Source organism: Manihot esculenta, chromosome 3 (genome assembly GCF_001659605.2).
Source record: "Manihot esculenta cultivar AM560-2 chromosome 3, M.esculenta_v8, whole genome shotgun sequence".
Lineage (NCBI taxonomy): Eukaryota > Viridiplantae > Streptophyta > Magnoliopsida > Malpighiales > Euphorbiaceae > Manihot > Manihot esculenta.
In genome coordinates, this window is record NC_035163.2 from 3,659,868 (window position 1) to 3,677,151 (window position 17,284).

The window sequence follows — 17,284 nt, forward strand, 5'->3', positions numbered from 1 at the left end:
GCCATTGTTTGCTTTCATAGCCAGCTTGTACAATCTCAAACCCCTTTTCCCTTCAGCATTACAATTTGGAATTTCCCAAGTTAAGAAAATTAGCAGAAAATTCTTGCACTTTGCATGTTTTGTATAAGATTTTTTTTTTTTTTTAAACGTGTACACCCGGTGCATGAAAAAGTTTTCAATATTAGCATCTAAATGACATGCCTATGAATCTGCTGGGCATTTTGGTCTACCATCCATTCTACAAAATGCCTCTCCCATGCAACAGAGCCCAGCTGCTCTATCTACAAAACTCTTCCCGTCAAAATCATCACTACTCATCTTACTCATGACCCCCTGCTTGCAGAACACAAACCATCACAAATAAATCCATCGAATAATCTTGTCATCTCCATTATCTTTCAAGCATATGTGTCTTAACGATCTCATGAATTTAACAATCCTTTAGGTGATCTTTCCTCTTTAAAAATTTGTTTCCCAGAAGAAAGGGATAAATCAATAGATGTCAGTGGTGCAGCAACATGAAATTTGCAATACTGTACCGTTTGCAGCCACAGGATCGGCTGCAGCAATTACAGCATTCACTCGACTATCTTTCATTAATGCAGCTGCAGCAGAATGTACTCAAAGAGTGGCAGGTATTTTGTCATGCATCAACTCAAAACCTGTGAGTCAAACCAAAATTACCCCTCAACTTTTATCGTTGACCAGATTATTAATATCCAATTCATTATTTCTATCACCAAACGAAATGCTCTAACCAGAAATATTTGGATCCAATTACTTTCAAAGCAATCCAACCCTCAATTTTCAAGCTAATGGCAGCAGCTATAAATATTTACAAGTTCACTAATTTGCAACTTTATATAAACATGTTAAACTCTACCTCGACTGAGGAATGAGTATTAGACATTACGCAACTCGAGTTAGTACTTATGTCCCTTTATTTTTTATATTTTTTATTATTTAATTATTATTAAAATTTTTTTAAATTATTATAATTAAGTATTATAAGTAAATATTTTAATAAAAATTAAAAAATTAAATTATTATAATTAAATATTTTAATAAAAATTAAAAAATTAATAGCTAATTTTTAAAGTGAGTTAAACTTGATTTAAATTTAACAAAAGCCATATCTTTTGATAGAGTTAGGCTATTAACCTCGTCATTGGAATCAAACTCTAAAATAACAGCAAATGTAAAAAAAAAATAAGACAAATTGATTAAGAATAACATATTGAATTTTATTTATTTATTTGGAAACTATCTACATACTACATAGAGAAGAAAAAAAAAAATACTAAACTACTACCTATTAACATAGAGCTTCCACAATTAGAGTATTGACATGACTACTCTCACAATTAGTGGATCCAAACACATTTTTAGAAACTTCAATTTTGCAGTTCTCCTTGCCAACACATGCCTACAAAAAGCGATAAAAACAAAATAAGAATTGGCAACTCGATAATTAAAAAGCTAACATGATAAAATAATATGAATGAGATAACCACCTTTTCAATGATTGACACTGCATTTTTTGATGCTTCACAACTTCCTTTGGAAAAGGACCCAGGTGTGCCTTGAGGATCACCAAAACTGGCAAATTCAATTGCTGAAATTGGTTGGCCATGGCATGATAATTCAATTGTATCTCCTTCAATGACACTTCCACTTACTGAACCTACTGAAACAGTTTGGAAATTTACTCTTGCTGGGTTGCCACCAAATTCTTCAAATAGAATTAAGGTGTTTACATCGTTTTCAATAAACGAACGAGGAACATGATACCTATCATTTCAATAGAAAAAAAAATTAGCTATATACAAAGAAAGAAAGAAAGAGCAAATCCATCAATTTTGTTGGATGAAACGATTCTCACCATCTTTGGGTTGGCTTCCCGCAATTAAAGACACATTTGTTGTTATCATAAGGACCTCTGTAATCACATGCCTCAGTGCTACAACCATCCTCCTCAGCAAGATAACTTGGCCAATATCTACCAATGTTATGACCATTTACCCAAGCAAAACCCTTCCCCATACCATCCAAATCTAGTACAACAGGATCTTTCCCTAGTGGAGCTTTGAAGGTAGCCTTGTACCAAGTCATCATCCTGTTTGTGGGAAGATCACCTTCTTGCCATTTAGAAGCATGAGATGAATCCAAACTGTAAAGTTGATTGTCCAACCCATTCAAATCAATCTTGTATGACCATTTATTTGCAGATAAACTTTTAGCTATTCTCTCATCACCCTTATATCCAACCAATTCAACTGGACCCACAACACCAGCTTCTATCAAATCGTACATGGCACCATAATTCTGTCATGAAGAGCAAATGAAGTCAATTCCAAAACCAATTGTTATTAAACATTTTAAGTATATGTGTCCACGTACCGGTAATCCAACTGTTACACTGAGTAAACTGATCAAGTTTCTCCCTGGTTTCAGCTTTACACTCTTTTCAAAGACATAATTGAAAATTCCATATTTAGCCCATTCAGAACCTATTCATCAAATATATATGTGTACATATTAGATTCAGATAGTTATTGAAAGCTTATAAATAAAAAAGAAAATATATGTATAAAGGTATTCAGTTCATACCAAGATATTCTCCATTAATATACGCATGAAGAATGTAACCACTGCCATTAACTCGAAGAGTCATATTATCACTCCAAATTGGATCATTTTTCTTAAGGTGCACACTGTTGATTACCAGAAAAATTAGTAAACAAGCAGGAGTTTAATTTGCTAATATGAAAAAAAATTACAAAGGAAGAGTAGAGATTAATTACCTTGTCATGTACCACAGATAATCGCTAGCGTCATTAGCTGCATCTTTCTGATCAAGAAGTTGGTGAGTTTGAAAATGCCCCTTCCCCAGGCGTACAGTGTTATGAATGTTCTCTGGCCTCCATGACCATTTAAGAGATGATGGTTCATCCTCAGCTTGGTTCTTTTTCTTTATCATTACTGTAGTTTGTGTTTTCACCTAAATATATATGAAAAGTGAAGTTTTGGGTTTTTCATTTTTTTATCATTGAAAGAAAATGAAAAATACAAGTTAATTTTCTTGGGAAAAGAAAAAAGAAAATGAAAATTACCTTCGCAGTATTGTAAGCAACACTTTTGCAATCAGGAAGGATACTAACAGACCATGCAGGAACTGTGTATTTAGTTCCATGGAGGTCAACTGTGGCATCTGAAGTGGCATTTGCATTTCCCAAAAAGCAGCTGGACCCTTTCTCAGTTGCATAAATAGTTGCCTAATTACAAATTCAAATGCTACATTAATTAATGAAAATGATTTTATAATTGAGATAAAATATGAAAAATTGAATAAAAGGAGATGTACAGTGACAGAGTTGTTATAGTCTATTGTGGAAATGTTGCCATGAGTGAGAGTTTCTTCTATGGAATGCAAGACGTCATGAAGCTGCTTCAAATGTCCCCATTTTGGTTGATTCAAATTTCCTGTTGAAATTTTCATTTATCATATATTTTTATATGATTATATATAAAAACCTTTTTTTTAAAAGAAAAATAAAAATTATTACTTACCATATTCATCAATAGGTGCATTGTAATCATAAGTGGTGGTGATATATGGACCACCAGCTGTTCTCCCAAAATTAGTCCCACCATGGTACTGTAAATTAACAAAACGTAAATTACATTTTACTTTTTGGATATAAATAATAATATATTTATTAAGTTAAAAAGAAAATTGAAATAAGAAACGACCATGTAGTAATTTTGGAAAGTGCCTCCAGTTTGGAAGAATCTAGCAACAGAAAAGGCAAGATCTTCAGCAGTTCTAAGTGGATCTTTGTCACCCCAACTCTTAAACCACCCTGTCCAATTCTCTGTCCACATTTTTGGGCTATTGGGATTATTGGGTGTGAATGAATCGCAATACCAGCCATTACAGGTGTCGATCTATTAAATTAATTACAATAATAATCGTTAATTATACTTGCAAGACTTAAAATGGTTAAATTATTTATAATGATAATTGAAAAAAATGATACCATTGGCTGTGGAGCATCACTTTGTTGGCACATAATCCATGGGACTCCAATGTGAAGAGAATCCGCCATATTAGCACACCAATCAAGATATGCCTTTCCTGCTGCTCCATATGGACCCATGACATTCCCATATTCATTCTCGATCTACGTATGCATATATTTCAAACAAATTATTATATTATGAAATTAAAAACCAAAGGAACAAAAATAATATAAATATATAAACATAATACCTGAGCAATAATAATTGGACCACCACCCTGAGATGCAAAAAGCTTTTCTTGTTTCATCATATCTACAATCAACGTTGTGAAGTTTTGCATCTCATTCATGAACACTTTGTTTGCAGTTCTCAGCTCAACATCAGGTAAGTTGTGAAGCCATACAGGAAACCCTCTAATTAAAATTTAAAAAAAAATCATATAATTAAACTGCAATAAGAATACATTACTAAAAAAAAAAGTATTATGTGGACGATAATGTGTTTAATTACCCATAATTCCATTCAGCACAAACATAAGGTCCAATACGAAGAACAGCATATAATCCTTCAGCTTGAATAGTCTTGATGAATCTTACGAGATCAAGATTACCACTGAAATCATATTGGCGACGAGTTGGCTCATGAGCATTCCAGAAAACATATGTTTCAATGGCATCTAGTCCTCCTTCTTTTGATTTCCTTATGAGATCAGGCCACATCTGTATATCAACATATAATTAAATAAATAAGTAATATTCTATAATATTATTATTAATATAAAGTAATAGTTAGCTATTAATTATATGACCTCAGCTGTGCTTCTTGGATAATGAATAGAGCCAGAGAGCAAAACTCTGCGTTTTCCATCAATGGTTATTGCTCTGCCATCGTGAGAAACAATTGTTGCAGAAGAGAAAAGATTAAGAGCGAGAAAAGCTAAGCAAAACAAAACAGCAGAAGCAGGACTACAAAATATTGAAGAAGCCATTTGACACACAACACAAGCCAATGAAGAACAGTGCAGAATTTATAGTAACAAATTCAAAATAAGAAAAAAAATCTTCGGAAATATTGATTGAGCTGTTTTTTAAATCTTATCCAATCTCTTTTTTTCGTATAAAAAAAAAAATAAATAAAAAAAAACACACAGAATCCTATTTTAATCCGAATGGAAGAGAAAGTAACTTTTTTAAATGTCATTGAGAATAAGAGAGTGTTTGTCTAAGCATATAAAATGGTTGAATTATTTTATAAGCTCTAAAAAATAAATCACCCATTTATTTATAACATTTTTTTGAACATATAAATGTAGAGCTTATAAACCGAAAAAAATAAGTTGAATAGACAATTTTTCATTTTGGTGTTTATAAACACTAAGTTTATAAACTGGTTTTGACCAAAATAAATTATCATATTGTCTTTATTTAATACCTTTTTTAGTAATTTTAATAATAAATATATTTATAAGCTAATTATTACAAAAATATCAATTTTTTATTAATCACTTATAAACATTTTAATCAAATACATAATTACTAAAATTTTAAATGTTATAAGTTTTAAATAATTTATAAGCTAATCTTCATAAACTAAACCAAACACACTCTAAATCATAACTTTGATATTGGGGAAGCTAATATAATTATTATTCATAGGTTATCTCTTAAATTTAAAATATCATAAAAATTTCATTTTATTTCCAAATTATACTATTATTATTTAATTGATGTCTCTTTTTATTTATTACTCTCTCCATCGCATAATTTTTGTGCACTCTACTTTTTTATACATATTAAAAAGTATATTGTTTTTATTAATTTTTCAATTATACACATTTTAAATATATTAAATTTTTATTAAATGATATGAGATATTTTTGAAAGATGTCTTAGAAATAAGATAAAAATAAATAGGGTTATAATAGTCAATTTATATATTATTATAATCTAAAAAAAAGAAAAGTGGATAATAATTTTGGAACAACAAAAAAGGAAAAATAATAAAAAATTATGGAATGGATGAAGTAAGTATTATTTTTTTATTATGTTTTAAAACGTTAAATATCATAGTAATTGTAAAAATCAATTCATATTTTGAAAAATTAAAAATTGCATAATAAGAGGGAAAAATGTTAAGATATATTTTTTAAACTAGTGCTTCCACAATGAAGAATCGGTCTAAAAAAATATTTCATAAAGTTAGAAGATAACACTAAAAATTTAGTTATTATAATCTGTGTAGATTTTGTTTTTGTTGTGTTAACAAAATAATCTATTCATCCAAATTATATCTTTAATTAATTATACAATCTACATAAAAGGCAATATATACAGATTTATTAATCCACATAATTCAAATATTTTTGTCAATTTATATTAATATTTTAAAATTTTAATTTTAATAAAATTAAGTTATTATTTGTTTGCGAAAAATAATTTATATTTAAAAAATATTTTTTATAAAAATTAATTTCTATGAAAAATATTTTTAAATAAAATAATTTATTTTTCATTGTTTAATTTTTAATTTAAAAAACAAAATATATAGAATTCTTAGTAAGATTTTCAAGATATAGAAAATGACTTTTTCGCTTGTCATTTTCCTTAAAATGACTTAGAAAGAGTGATCCAGAAAATATTTTTTTTATGAAACAAACGATGAAAATTGGGATTTGATGGATTTTCTTTAGAACCTATTTTACCGACAGAATTTATCACCCGTTTAGCTACTTTAGTGGCTCGGCCAATTATTCAAAATTTTTTTTATTATTTCACTTTATGATGTTAGCGATGTACAGTAGTCAAATAGGATTATTTTCTTCTCAATATTTTTTTTATATTTTTTTTTATCTTTTTTTTTATATTTTTTTTTTATCTTTTTTATCGAGAGTTAGAATTAATTCCTATCTTTTTTTTATCTTTTTTATCGAGAGTTAGAATTGATTCCTATTTATCTATTTCTATCGGCTAAATAGAAATTTTAAAATTTATTATAATTTTTAATATGCTCAAATTAATTTTTGGCTAAAGTTTGAAATTGCCACCTATCATTAACATTTTTTAATTAATTATATGTTTATCTATTTTATAAAATAATTCAAATTTTTACAAATTTACAGTTGTATTAATATTTTAATTATTTTATTCAATAAATTAAAAACATAAAAAAAAAAAGAACAAACTAGATAAATTCTAGCAAGCCACACAAACAAATAACATAATTCTAATTTTCACCAGAAAGAGGGTTCAATAATTAAATTTATGAGGGATCAAAAAATAAATATATATAATTATATATACTTAAAAATTATTATAATGAAAATAAGGGTCAAGAGACTCCTCATTCTTACACAAGGATAAGCCACTGTCCTACAGAACATAAACCAGTCCAATGCATAAATTCATCAGGCAGCCCAGGAACTCATGTAATCTTAATCAAGTCCTCATAATTTTTTACTGATCATTTTGCTGTAAATTTTTATTCAGTTAAATTTGATATTAATCCCCTGGCTCAACCTCAGAACAAAAGGAAATGAAAGAATTTTTCTCTGTGCATACAATATTAAACTATGTGCAAGCAAAATCAGGAACTCATAGGCAGAATGCAACAAATATATGCCTTAACCTGTAACTCCCTTATCTTATGGAAGGGATAGAAGCACAAATTTCCAATTTACCGGTTATAGATAAAAGATGTCCAAAAGTATAGTCACAAAAAATTGGATATTATGACTTGAAAATAATTTCACATAAAAGAAACAGCCCTCCCACTCTCTTTCTCCATTCCTAAGCTTTGTATTAAAAATAAAATAGAATAAGTAGAGCTATTCACAACAAAGGTCTAAATTATCCAATCTGAAATCACAAACCAAACTTTGAATATTTCAATATAGCCAAGTCGTCTATATCAATCTAATAATATGTAAGATGAGATACTAACATGGTTATTATATATTATAGAAGAAACATCAACATAACAAAAAAGCTACTGATACTGGGATATTAAAAATGGTAAAAGATATGCTTAACTCCTCCATTTATGTATGTTGCATGTAACTAATGAATTTCAATTAACTCATCAAAATTACAATTAAGAAGTCTATGCCATAATTGACCATTTCCAAAGTTTAGGCTATAGTTGAGATTTGAGAAATGAAATGTAGTTCAAGTCTTATTTGCAATTAACGCAAATAAATATGCCCCTAAGTAAATTCATTTTCAAGAAAAAGGAAAAGATACAAGTACCTGCACAGTTTCCTAATAAGGGAAAGCTGGGTCATTTTTCATTTTCTTTTCCAAGAAATTGATAGCCTCTTGTTCTTTCAATCCAGCACTGGTAGCCTGCAACATATATTAAAATCAAGACTATTGAGGACAAAGTTCCCTTGGAACTTCACTGAATTGGAAGTTAAAATCAATCGACATACAAAAAAAAATTGACAAAAAAGAAGCATCTTAAATTGTGTTATACAGGCACTGTAAATGATTAGTTCACAGGCACCAGCAACTCCTCTACTTTGAGATGCAATTAGTAGACATTAGAATTTTCTTCAATATCTCTCGCTTATCTTTTCATAATGGCTTATGTACAATTTTCTTCCCCAACATGAATTATGTTGTAGGATAGGACAAAAAAGCAGATGTAGGATAGAAAGCAGATGAAACAATCTACCCAAAAATCCATCCAAGATATGTTCATTCCATGACCATGAGCACTCATGTGTGCTTACCTTGCTTTATGGAAGAAAAGACAAATGGCATGAGCATCCTTAACAAATTTGGGTAAAAGAACCCATATACCACTTACCTTGTGCCCATAAAAGTGGCCAGCTGGATCACACTTGTAAAGTTGAGGTCCATTCTCCTCGTCAATACCCAAAACCATGGCAACTTCAAAGAAAATATAAGGAAAATGTTAAAATAAATAGAAGTAAGACAAGTAGCAACAAATATAGCTGTAAATGGCTGTGTTTGCAACTTTGCATAGCACACATGCATTTGTAATATGCATGAATGCAAATATCTTAACTACCGCACGAATTATAATGTTGACAGCACAAGGGATAGTAGTACTTGTAAAGGTTAGATGCGGACCAACTCCAAGGGCTCCCATGTAAGCATGCTGTGTGTAAACCTGTGATTTTTCAGCAATCCTATATATGCACCAAGAATATAAAATTAGTACTATAAGAACATCATTTGAAGTAAAAACTAAAGGTTAAAAAGAAATCCATCTACATCATTGCACATAATAATTGTGGAGAAATAAATGATGATGGAAAACAATCATATGGATCCAAAAGAAGCCTGTAACAGAGAATATAATATGAGCTGTATCAGGAAGCCACAGTGTTATATCACAAACTGAAATGACGATCTCAAATCAACAATAGGAATATTTAAAAGGCACTAAAGATTTCAGACAATATCAAAGTACATCTTGAAAGATGTGTTTTGACTAGCAAATTTAACCATAAAAAGGCACAAAATGCGTACTCCCAACAGCGCCCCCTCTCCCCCCTCCCCGGGGCAAAATATATATGTATATAAAAACAAAAATAGTGAGGAGTAACAACTAGGAACATAGTCAAATGATATAGAAACTCAGTACCATTTGGCCAATACATCCACAGGCATTTCATATCCATATCTGAAACGAAAAGACACTCAACTGCCTCATTCCGTGCTTGTTGAACTGAAGTCCTTGCATCAGAGCACAATGGCACAGAAAATCAACTTTTAAGCTAAGGCAACCAATAGCAACGTCTAAATTCTAAACATAGGCCGCCTCATAATTTACAAGGAAACAGAGAGAAAAGCAAGAGTGTCCATCCAGATATTAACTTTGCATATAGATCGACACACAATCTCTCCCACATTCTAGTAAATACCTATACTTGATTGTTAACTTTTCCGAGCTAGTAATTTATGACTCGTTGTAATGTGTACATCTCAGATAACCTTTTCTTAAACAGTATCAACATCAATTGTCAGTGACATGTAAGTGCATCACTAACACAGACCTAAATCTCCATAGAATACCTCAGTGCAATTTCACAAGAGAGAGGAAGAGACGCAGATCTGTCATGCCGGTGGCCAGCAATCCAAGGTACTAAGCAATAGGGAAAAGGTGGGAGACACTAGTCTGATCCAAAAGCTTGTCCAGCTCAGAATTCAAAACTTCAATTATCTAATTACACAGTATCATTCGAAACCAAGATCAAACAAGGCGCTTACCGGAACTTTCTTCTGCGTGACAACACAGACAGAATCCTTCCCTCTAACTCCGATCGAAGTGATGGCTGCTGCCTTCATTGCCTTAAACGCATATTCTGAAAGGAAAAAAGAAATTTAAAAATTGAAACTTAACTAAAACATCCGAGAAAAGAAAAATGAAGGCAATGACTGTGCGTGGAACACAGAAAAATTCAGAATACGTACCGACTTGAAAGAGTCGACCATCAGGGGAGAAGATGGTGATATGGCGATCGTATCCACCTCCACTTCCTCTACTCATTGTTTTGTTTTCTTTACGTGCAGAGATTATTTGTTTTCGAAGAAAACTTGCTTCCAATTGCGAAGCTCTTATTTGATTTTCAGGATCAGGTTACTCGCTGAACGAGAAAACTCCGAGCTTACTTTGTCCAAAACACCCTCCAAAGTCATTGTACTCCATCCGTCGTCTAAACGGTATCGGTTTGCTTAGGATCATTGATTTATGATTTATTAGGTATTACACTCATCATTTCCCCTTTTTTCAATTTAATTTAATTTAATTTCGTTTGCCGGCAGAGGGGGATTGGGTCCCTTAGAAGTTAGGAGAGAAAACTGAAAAGGGTTAGCAGAAATACTCTTTGCCATTGTTTGCTTTCATAGCCAGCTTGTACAATCTCAAACCCCTTTTCCCTTCAGCATTACAATTTGAAATTTCCCAAGTTAAGAAAATTAGCAGAAAATTCTTGCACTTTGTATGTTTTGCATAAGATTTTTTTTTTAACGTGTACCCCGGTGCATGCAAAAGTTTTCAAGACAGCCCAGCTGCTCTTTCTACAAAACTCTTCACGTCAAAATCATCACTACTCATCTTACTCATGACCCCCTGCTTGCAGAACACAAACCATCACAAATAAATCCATCGAATAAACTTGTCATCTCCATTATCTTTCAAGCATATGTGTCTTAACGATCTCATGAATTTAACAATCCTTTAGGTGATCTTTCCTCTTTAAAAATTTGTTTCCCAGAAGAAAGGGATAAATCAATAAATGTCAATGGTGCAGCAACATAAAGTTGCAATACTGTACCGTTCGCAGCCACAGGATCGGCTGCAGCAATTACAGCACTCACTCGACTATCTTTCATTAATGCAGCTGTAGCAGAATGTACTCTAAGAGTGGCAGGTATTTTGTCATGCATCAACTCAAAACCTGTGAGTCAAACCAAAATTACCCCTCAACTTTTATCGTTGACCAGATTATTAATATACAATTCATTATTTCTATCACCAAATGGATTCTCTAACCAGAAATATCTGGATCCAATTACTTTCACAAAGCAATCCAACCCTCAATTTTCAAGCCGGTGGTGGCAGCTATAAATATTTACAAATTTACTCATTTGCAACCTTATATAAACACGTCGATTTAGGATTGACTCTTAATAAGAGGATTAGGTATTACACGGCCCTGAATTAGCTAACTTTTCAAGTGAATTAGATATGACTCAAATTTAACATAACAACTCTATATATTTTTGTGAAATACAAAGGCGATATTATAATTTAATAGAGTTAGGCTATTGCACTCATCATTGGAATCAAACTCTAAAATAAATAACAGCAAATATAAAAAAAATGAGACAAATTGATTAGGAATAACTGATTGAATTTTATTTATTTATTTGGAAACTATCTACATACTACATAGAGAAGAAAAAAAAAAATACTAAACTACTACCTATTAACATAGAGCTTCCACAATTAGAGTATTGACATGACTACTCTCACAATTAGTGGATCCAAACACATTTTTAGAAACTTCAATTTTGCAGTTCTCCTTGCCAACACATGCCTACAAAAAGCGATAAAAACAAAATAAGAATTGGCAACTCGATAATTAAAAAGCTAACATGATAAAATAATATGAATGAGATAACCACCTTTTCAATGATTGACACTGCATTTTTTGATGCTTCACAACTTCCTTTGGAAAAGGACCCAGGTGTGCCTTGAGGATCACCAAAACTGGCAAATTCAATTGCTGAAATTGGTTTGCCATGGCATGATAATCCAATTGTATCTCCTTCAATAACACTTCCACTTACTGAACCTACTGAAACAGTTTGGAAATTTACTCTTGCTGGGTTGCCACCAAATTCTTCAAATAGAATTAAGGTGTTTACATCATTTTCTATAAATGAACGAGGAACATGATACCTATCATTTCAATAGAAAGAAAAATTAGCTGTATACAAAGAAAGATAGAAAGAACAAATCCATCAATTTTGTTGGATGAAACGATTCTCACCATCTTTGGGTTGGCTTCCCACAATTAAAGACACATTTGTTGTTATCATAAGGACCTCTGTAATCACATGCCTCAGTGCTACAACCATCCTCCTCAGCAAGATAACTTGGCCAATATCTACCAATGTTATGACCATTTACCCAAGCAAAACCCTTCCCCATACCATCCAAATCTAGTACAACAGGATCTTTCCCTAGTGGAGCTTTGAAGGTAGCCTTGTACCAAGTCATCATCCTGTTTGTGGGAAGATCACCTTCTTGCCATTTAGAAGCATGAGATGAATCCAAACTGTAAAGTTGATTGTCCAACCCATTCAAATCAATCTTGTATGACCATTTATTTGCAGATAAACTTTTAGCTATTCTCTCATCACCCTTATATCCAACCAATTCAACTGGACCCACAACACCAGCTTCTATCAAATCGTACATGGCACCATAATTCTGTCATGAAGAGCAAATGAAGTCAATTCCAAAACCAATTGTTATTAAACATTTTAAGTATATGTGTCCACGTACCGGTAATCCAACTGTTACACTGAGTAAACTGATCAAGTTTCTCCCTGGTTTCAGCTTTACACTCTTTTCAAAGACATAATTGAAAATTCCATATTTAGCCCATTCAGAACCTATTCATCAAATATATATGTATACATATTAGATTCAGATAGTTATTGAAAGCTTATAAATAAAAAAATATGTATAAAGTTATCCAGTTCATACCAAGATATTCTCCATTAACATATGCATGAAGAATGTAACCACTGCCATTAACTCGAAGAGTCATATTATCACTCCAAATTGGATCATTTTTCTTAAGGTGCACACTGTTGATTACCAGAAAAATTAGTAAACAAGCAGGAGTTTAATTTGCTAATATGAAAAAAAATTATAAAGGAAGAGTAGAGATTAATTACCTTGTCATGTACCAGAGATAATCGCTAGCGTCATTAGCTGCATCTTTCTGATCAAGAAGTTGGTGAGTTTGAAAATGCCCCTTCCCCAGGCGTACAGTGTTGTGAATGTTCTCTGGCCTCCATGACCATTTAAGAGATGATGGTTCATCCTCAGCTTGGTTCTTTTTCTTTATCATTACTGTAGTTTGTGTTTTCACCTAAATATATATGAAAAGTGAAGTTTTGGGTTTTTCATTTTTTATCATTGAAAGAAAATGAAAAATACAAGTTAATTTTCTTGGGAAAAGAAAAAAGGAAATGAAAATTACCTTGGCAGTATTGTAAGCAACACTTTTACAATCAGGAAGGATACTAACAGACCATGCAGGAACTGTGTAGTTAGTTCCATGGAGGTCAACTGTGGCATCTGAAGTGGCATTTGCATTTCCCAAAAAGCAGTTTGATCCTTTCTCAGTTGCATAAATAGTTGCCTAATTACAAATTCAAATGCTACATTAATTAAAGAAAATGATTTTATAATTGAAATAAAATATGAAAAATTAAATAAAATGAGATGTACAGTGACAGAGTTGTTATAGTCTGTTGTGGAAATGTTGCCATGAGTGAGAGTTTCTTCTATGGAATGCAAGACGTCATGAAGCTGCTTCAAATGTCCCCATTTTGGTTGATTCAAATTTCCTGTTGAAATTTTCATTTATCATATATTCTTTTTTTTAAAAAATAAATAAATAAAAATTATTAGTTACCATATTCATCAAGGGGTGCATTGTAATCATAAGTGGTGGTGATATATGGACCACCAGCTGTTCTCCCAAAATTAGTCCCACCATGGTACTGTAAATTAACAAAACCAAAATTACATTTTACTTTTTATATATAAATAAATAATAATATATTCAAAAAGAAAATTGAAGAAGTAAAAAACAAACCATGTAGTAATTTTGGAAAGTGCCTCCAGTTTGGAAGAATCTAGCAACAGAAAAGGCAAGATCTTCAGCAGTTCTAAGTGGATCTTTGCCACCCCAACTCTTAAACCACCCTGTCCAATTCTCTGTCCACATTTTTGGGCTATTGGGATTATTGGGTGTGAATGAATCGCAATACCAGCCATTACAGGTGTCGATCTATTAAATTAATCACAATAATATATTATATTTGCAGGAATAAAAATGGTTAATTGAATAATTTATAATAATAATTAAAAAATTGATACCATCGGCTGTGGAGCATCGCTTTGTTGGCACATAATCCATGGGACTCCAATGTGGAGAGAATCAGCCATATTAGCACACCAATCAAGATATGCCTTTCCTGCTGCTCCATATGGACCCATCACATTCCCATATTCATTCTCGATCTATGCATGCATATGTTTCAGACAAATTATTATATTATGAAATTAAAAACCAAAGGAATAAAAAGAATATGAAAATAAATACCTGAGCAATAATAATTGGACCACCCTGAGATGCAAAAAGCATTTCTTGTTTCATCATATCTACGATCAACGTTGTGAAGTTTTGCATCTCATTCATGAACACATCGTTGGCAGTACGTAGTTCAATACCAGGCATGTTATGAAGCCACACAGGAAATCCTCTAATATAATTTAAAAAAAATCATATAATTAAACTGCAATAAAATACAATACTATTTAAAAAATATATTAATTACCCATAATTCCATTCAGCACAAACGTAAGGTCCAATACGAAGAACAGCATATAATCCTTCCGCTTGAATAGTCTTGATGAATCTTACGAGATCAAGATTGCCATTGAAATCATATTGGCGACGAGTTGGCTCATGAGCATTCCAGAAAACATATGTTTCAATGGCATCTAATCCTCCTTCTTTTGATTTCCTTATGAGGTCTGGCCACATCTGTTTACCAACATGTAATTAAATAAATAATATTATATAATATTATTATTAATATAAAGTAATAGTTAGCTATTAATTATATGACCTCAGCTGTGCTTCTTGGATAATGAATAGAGCCAGAGAGCAAAACTCTGCGTTTTCCATCAATGGTTATTGCTCTGCCATCGTGAGAAACAATTGTTGCAGAAGAGAAAATATTAAGAGTGAGAAAAGCTAAGCAAAACAAAACAGCAGAAGCAGGACTACAAAATATTGAAGAAGCCATTTGACACACAATACAAGCCAATGAAGAACAGTGCTGAATTTATAGTAACAAATTCAGAATAATAAAAAAAAATCTTCGGAAATATTGATTGAGCTGTTTTTTAAATCTTATCCAAATCTTTTCTTTTTTGGAAAAAAAAGAACAGAATCCTATTTAAATCTAAATGGAAGAAAAAGTAATCTTTTTTAAATCTCATTGAGAGTAAGGGAGTGTTTGTCTAATCATATAAAATGGTTGAACTATCTTATAAGATTTAAAAATTAGATAAAATCCAAATATTTTTATCAATTTATATTAATATTTTAAAATTTTAATTCTAAACAATTAAGCCTTTATTTATTTATAGAAAATAATATTTTTTTAATAAAATAATTTATTTTTATTGTGTAATTTTAATTTAAAAATAAAATATATTAATAAATTTATATATAGAAGATTAATAAAATATTTAAAATATAAAAAACGATTTTTTTCGCTTTAAAAAATGTTATTTTTTAAAAAAATGACTTAAATTTTTTTTTTGATAAAAAATTTTTTCATTAATCAAATTTTTCGAATACTCCAAACATCAAACAATAAAAAAAATACTTTTTTAAAATAAATTAAAATTTTAAGATTTATTATAATTTTAAACATGCTTAAATTAATTTTTGGCTAAAATTTAAAATTTCAACCTATCATTAACTTTTTTAATTAATTATATTTTTATCTATTTTATAAAATAATACAAAATTTTAAATTTACAGTTATATTAATATTTTAATTATTTTATTTATTTAATAAATTAAAAAATAATAAAAATACTTAGATATTATATTTCGTGTCAAAACTAAATTGAGTTATTAATTAAAACTATAATAAATCTTAAAAATTTATTTTAATTATGAAAATAAAAAGTCTAAAATATAAACATAAATTAATGAAAAATTTTAAATTATTTAAGTTAATAAATTTATATTATCCATAAGTACACTAATTTTTCTAACATATTATTCAGTAAATTTTGTACGAGTCGGATAAATGAATTTTAAATAATAGATAATTTAATAAATATATATATCATAATAATTTTTTTCTTAAATTTATATATATTTAGAAACAAAATTTCTATAGATAATTTAATATATATATCATAATAAATTTCTATATATATATATCATAATAAATTTAATATATATCATAATAAATTTCTATAAATAATTTAATAAATATATATCATACACCTCAATTACTAAATAATATCATAACAACTCTATAATTTATTAAAAAATAATTTTTTTTCCTTAAATTTCTATATAAATCATAAAATTTAATGGTGGTGTAAATTTAGTGATTTATTATAAGGTATATAATGACTTATTATAATATAACATATGATCAAATATATATTTATATCTTTATATTATTTGAGATTAATCTATAAATATTTTAATTAAAATTAAAATTTATTAAATAATTAAATTTATTTAAATCTAAATAATTAAATATAAATTAATTATATTATTAATAATTCATAAAAAATATAAAATAATACTTCGCCTATTACTATATTAAAAATTTTACTAATTGCGACTACATCCCATAAAATGGTAAAGTTACTCATTTATAATTTTGATAATTTATAAAAATTTAATATAAAATTAATAAAATTTAATTATTTGTATTTTTTAATA

The 17,284-nt window shown here is 29.8% G+C and overlaps 1 protein-coding gene across 5 annotated transcripts; it reads right to left on the reverse strand.

Moving 5' to 3' along the window:
- Window positions 1-1,237: 1,237 nt before the first annotated feature.
- Window positions 1,238-15,688, reverse strand: LOC110611060 (beta-galactosidase 15). 5 transcript variants are annotated; one of them, XM_043955016.1, is made up of 20 exons: window positions 10,464-10,867; window positions 10,260-10,354; window positions 9,634-9,725; window positions 9,117-9,175; window positions 8,830-8,912; window positions 8,268-8,363; window positions 4,832-4,904; window positions 4,534-4,742; window positions 4,274-4,436; window positions 4,041-4,184; window positions 3,754-3,948; window positions 3,571-3,658; window positions 3,365-3,483; window positions 3,114-3,275; window positions 2,805-3,001; window positions 2,611-2,714; window positions 2,401-2,510; window positions 1,883-2,325; window positions 1,515-1,791; window positions 1,238-1,426 (listed from the first exon to the last, which is right to left on the reverse strand). In XM_043955016.1, the coding sequence occupies exons 6-20, from the start codon at window positions 8,300-8,302 to the stop codon at window positions 1,316-1,318; spliced, it is 2,430 nt and encodes an 809-aa protein (XP_043810951.1). In that variant the 5' UTR covers window positions 8,303-8,363; window positions 8,830-8,912; window positions 9,117-9,175; window positions 9,634-9,725; window positions 10,260-10,354; window positions 10,464-10,867; the 3' UTR covers window positions 1,238-1,315. The 5 variants fall into 5 exon arrangements, with proteins under 5 accessions (XP_043810951.1, XP_043810950.1, XP_043810949.1 ...); XM_043955015.1 differs by lacking the exon at window positions 9,634-9,725; XM_043955014.1 differs by lacking the exons at window positions 8,268-8,363; window positions 8,830-8,912; window positions 9,117-9,175; ... (1 more) ...; window positions 10,260-10,354; window positions 10,464-10,867 and having other exon boundaries at window positions 4,832-5,156.
- Window positions 15,689-17,284: the final 1,596 nt, after the last annotated feature.

Coding starts and splice junctions, on each gene's coding strand:
- LOC110611060 (XM_043955014.1), bottom strand. CDS start 5,011: ATGGCTTCTTCAATATTTTGTAGTCCTGCTTCTGCTGTTTTGTTTTGC. Junction 4,437..4,533: donor TGTGCTGAATGGAATTATGG/GTAATTAAACAC, acceptor AATTTTAATTAG/AGGGTTTCCTGTATGGCTTC. Junction 1,427..1,514: donor CAGTGTCAATCATTGAAAAG/GTGGTTATCTCA, acceptor CGCTTTTTGTAG/GCATGTGTTGGCAAGGAGAA.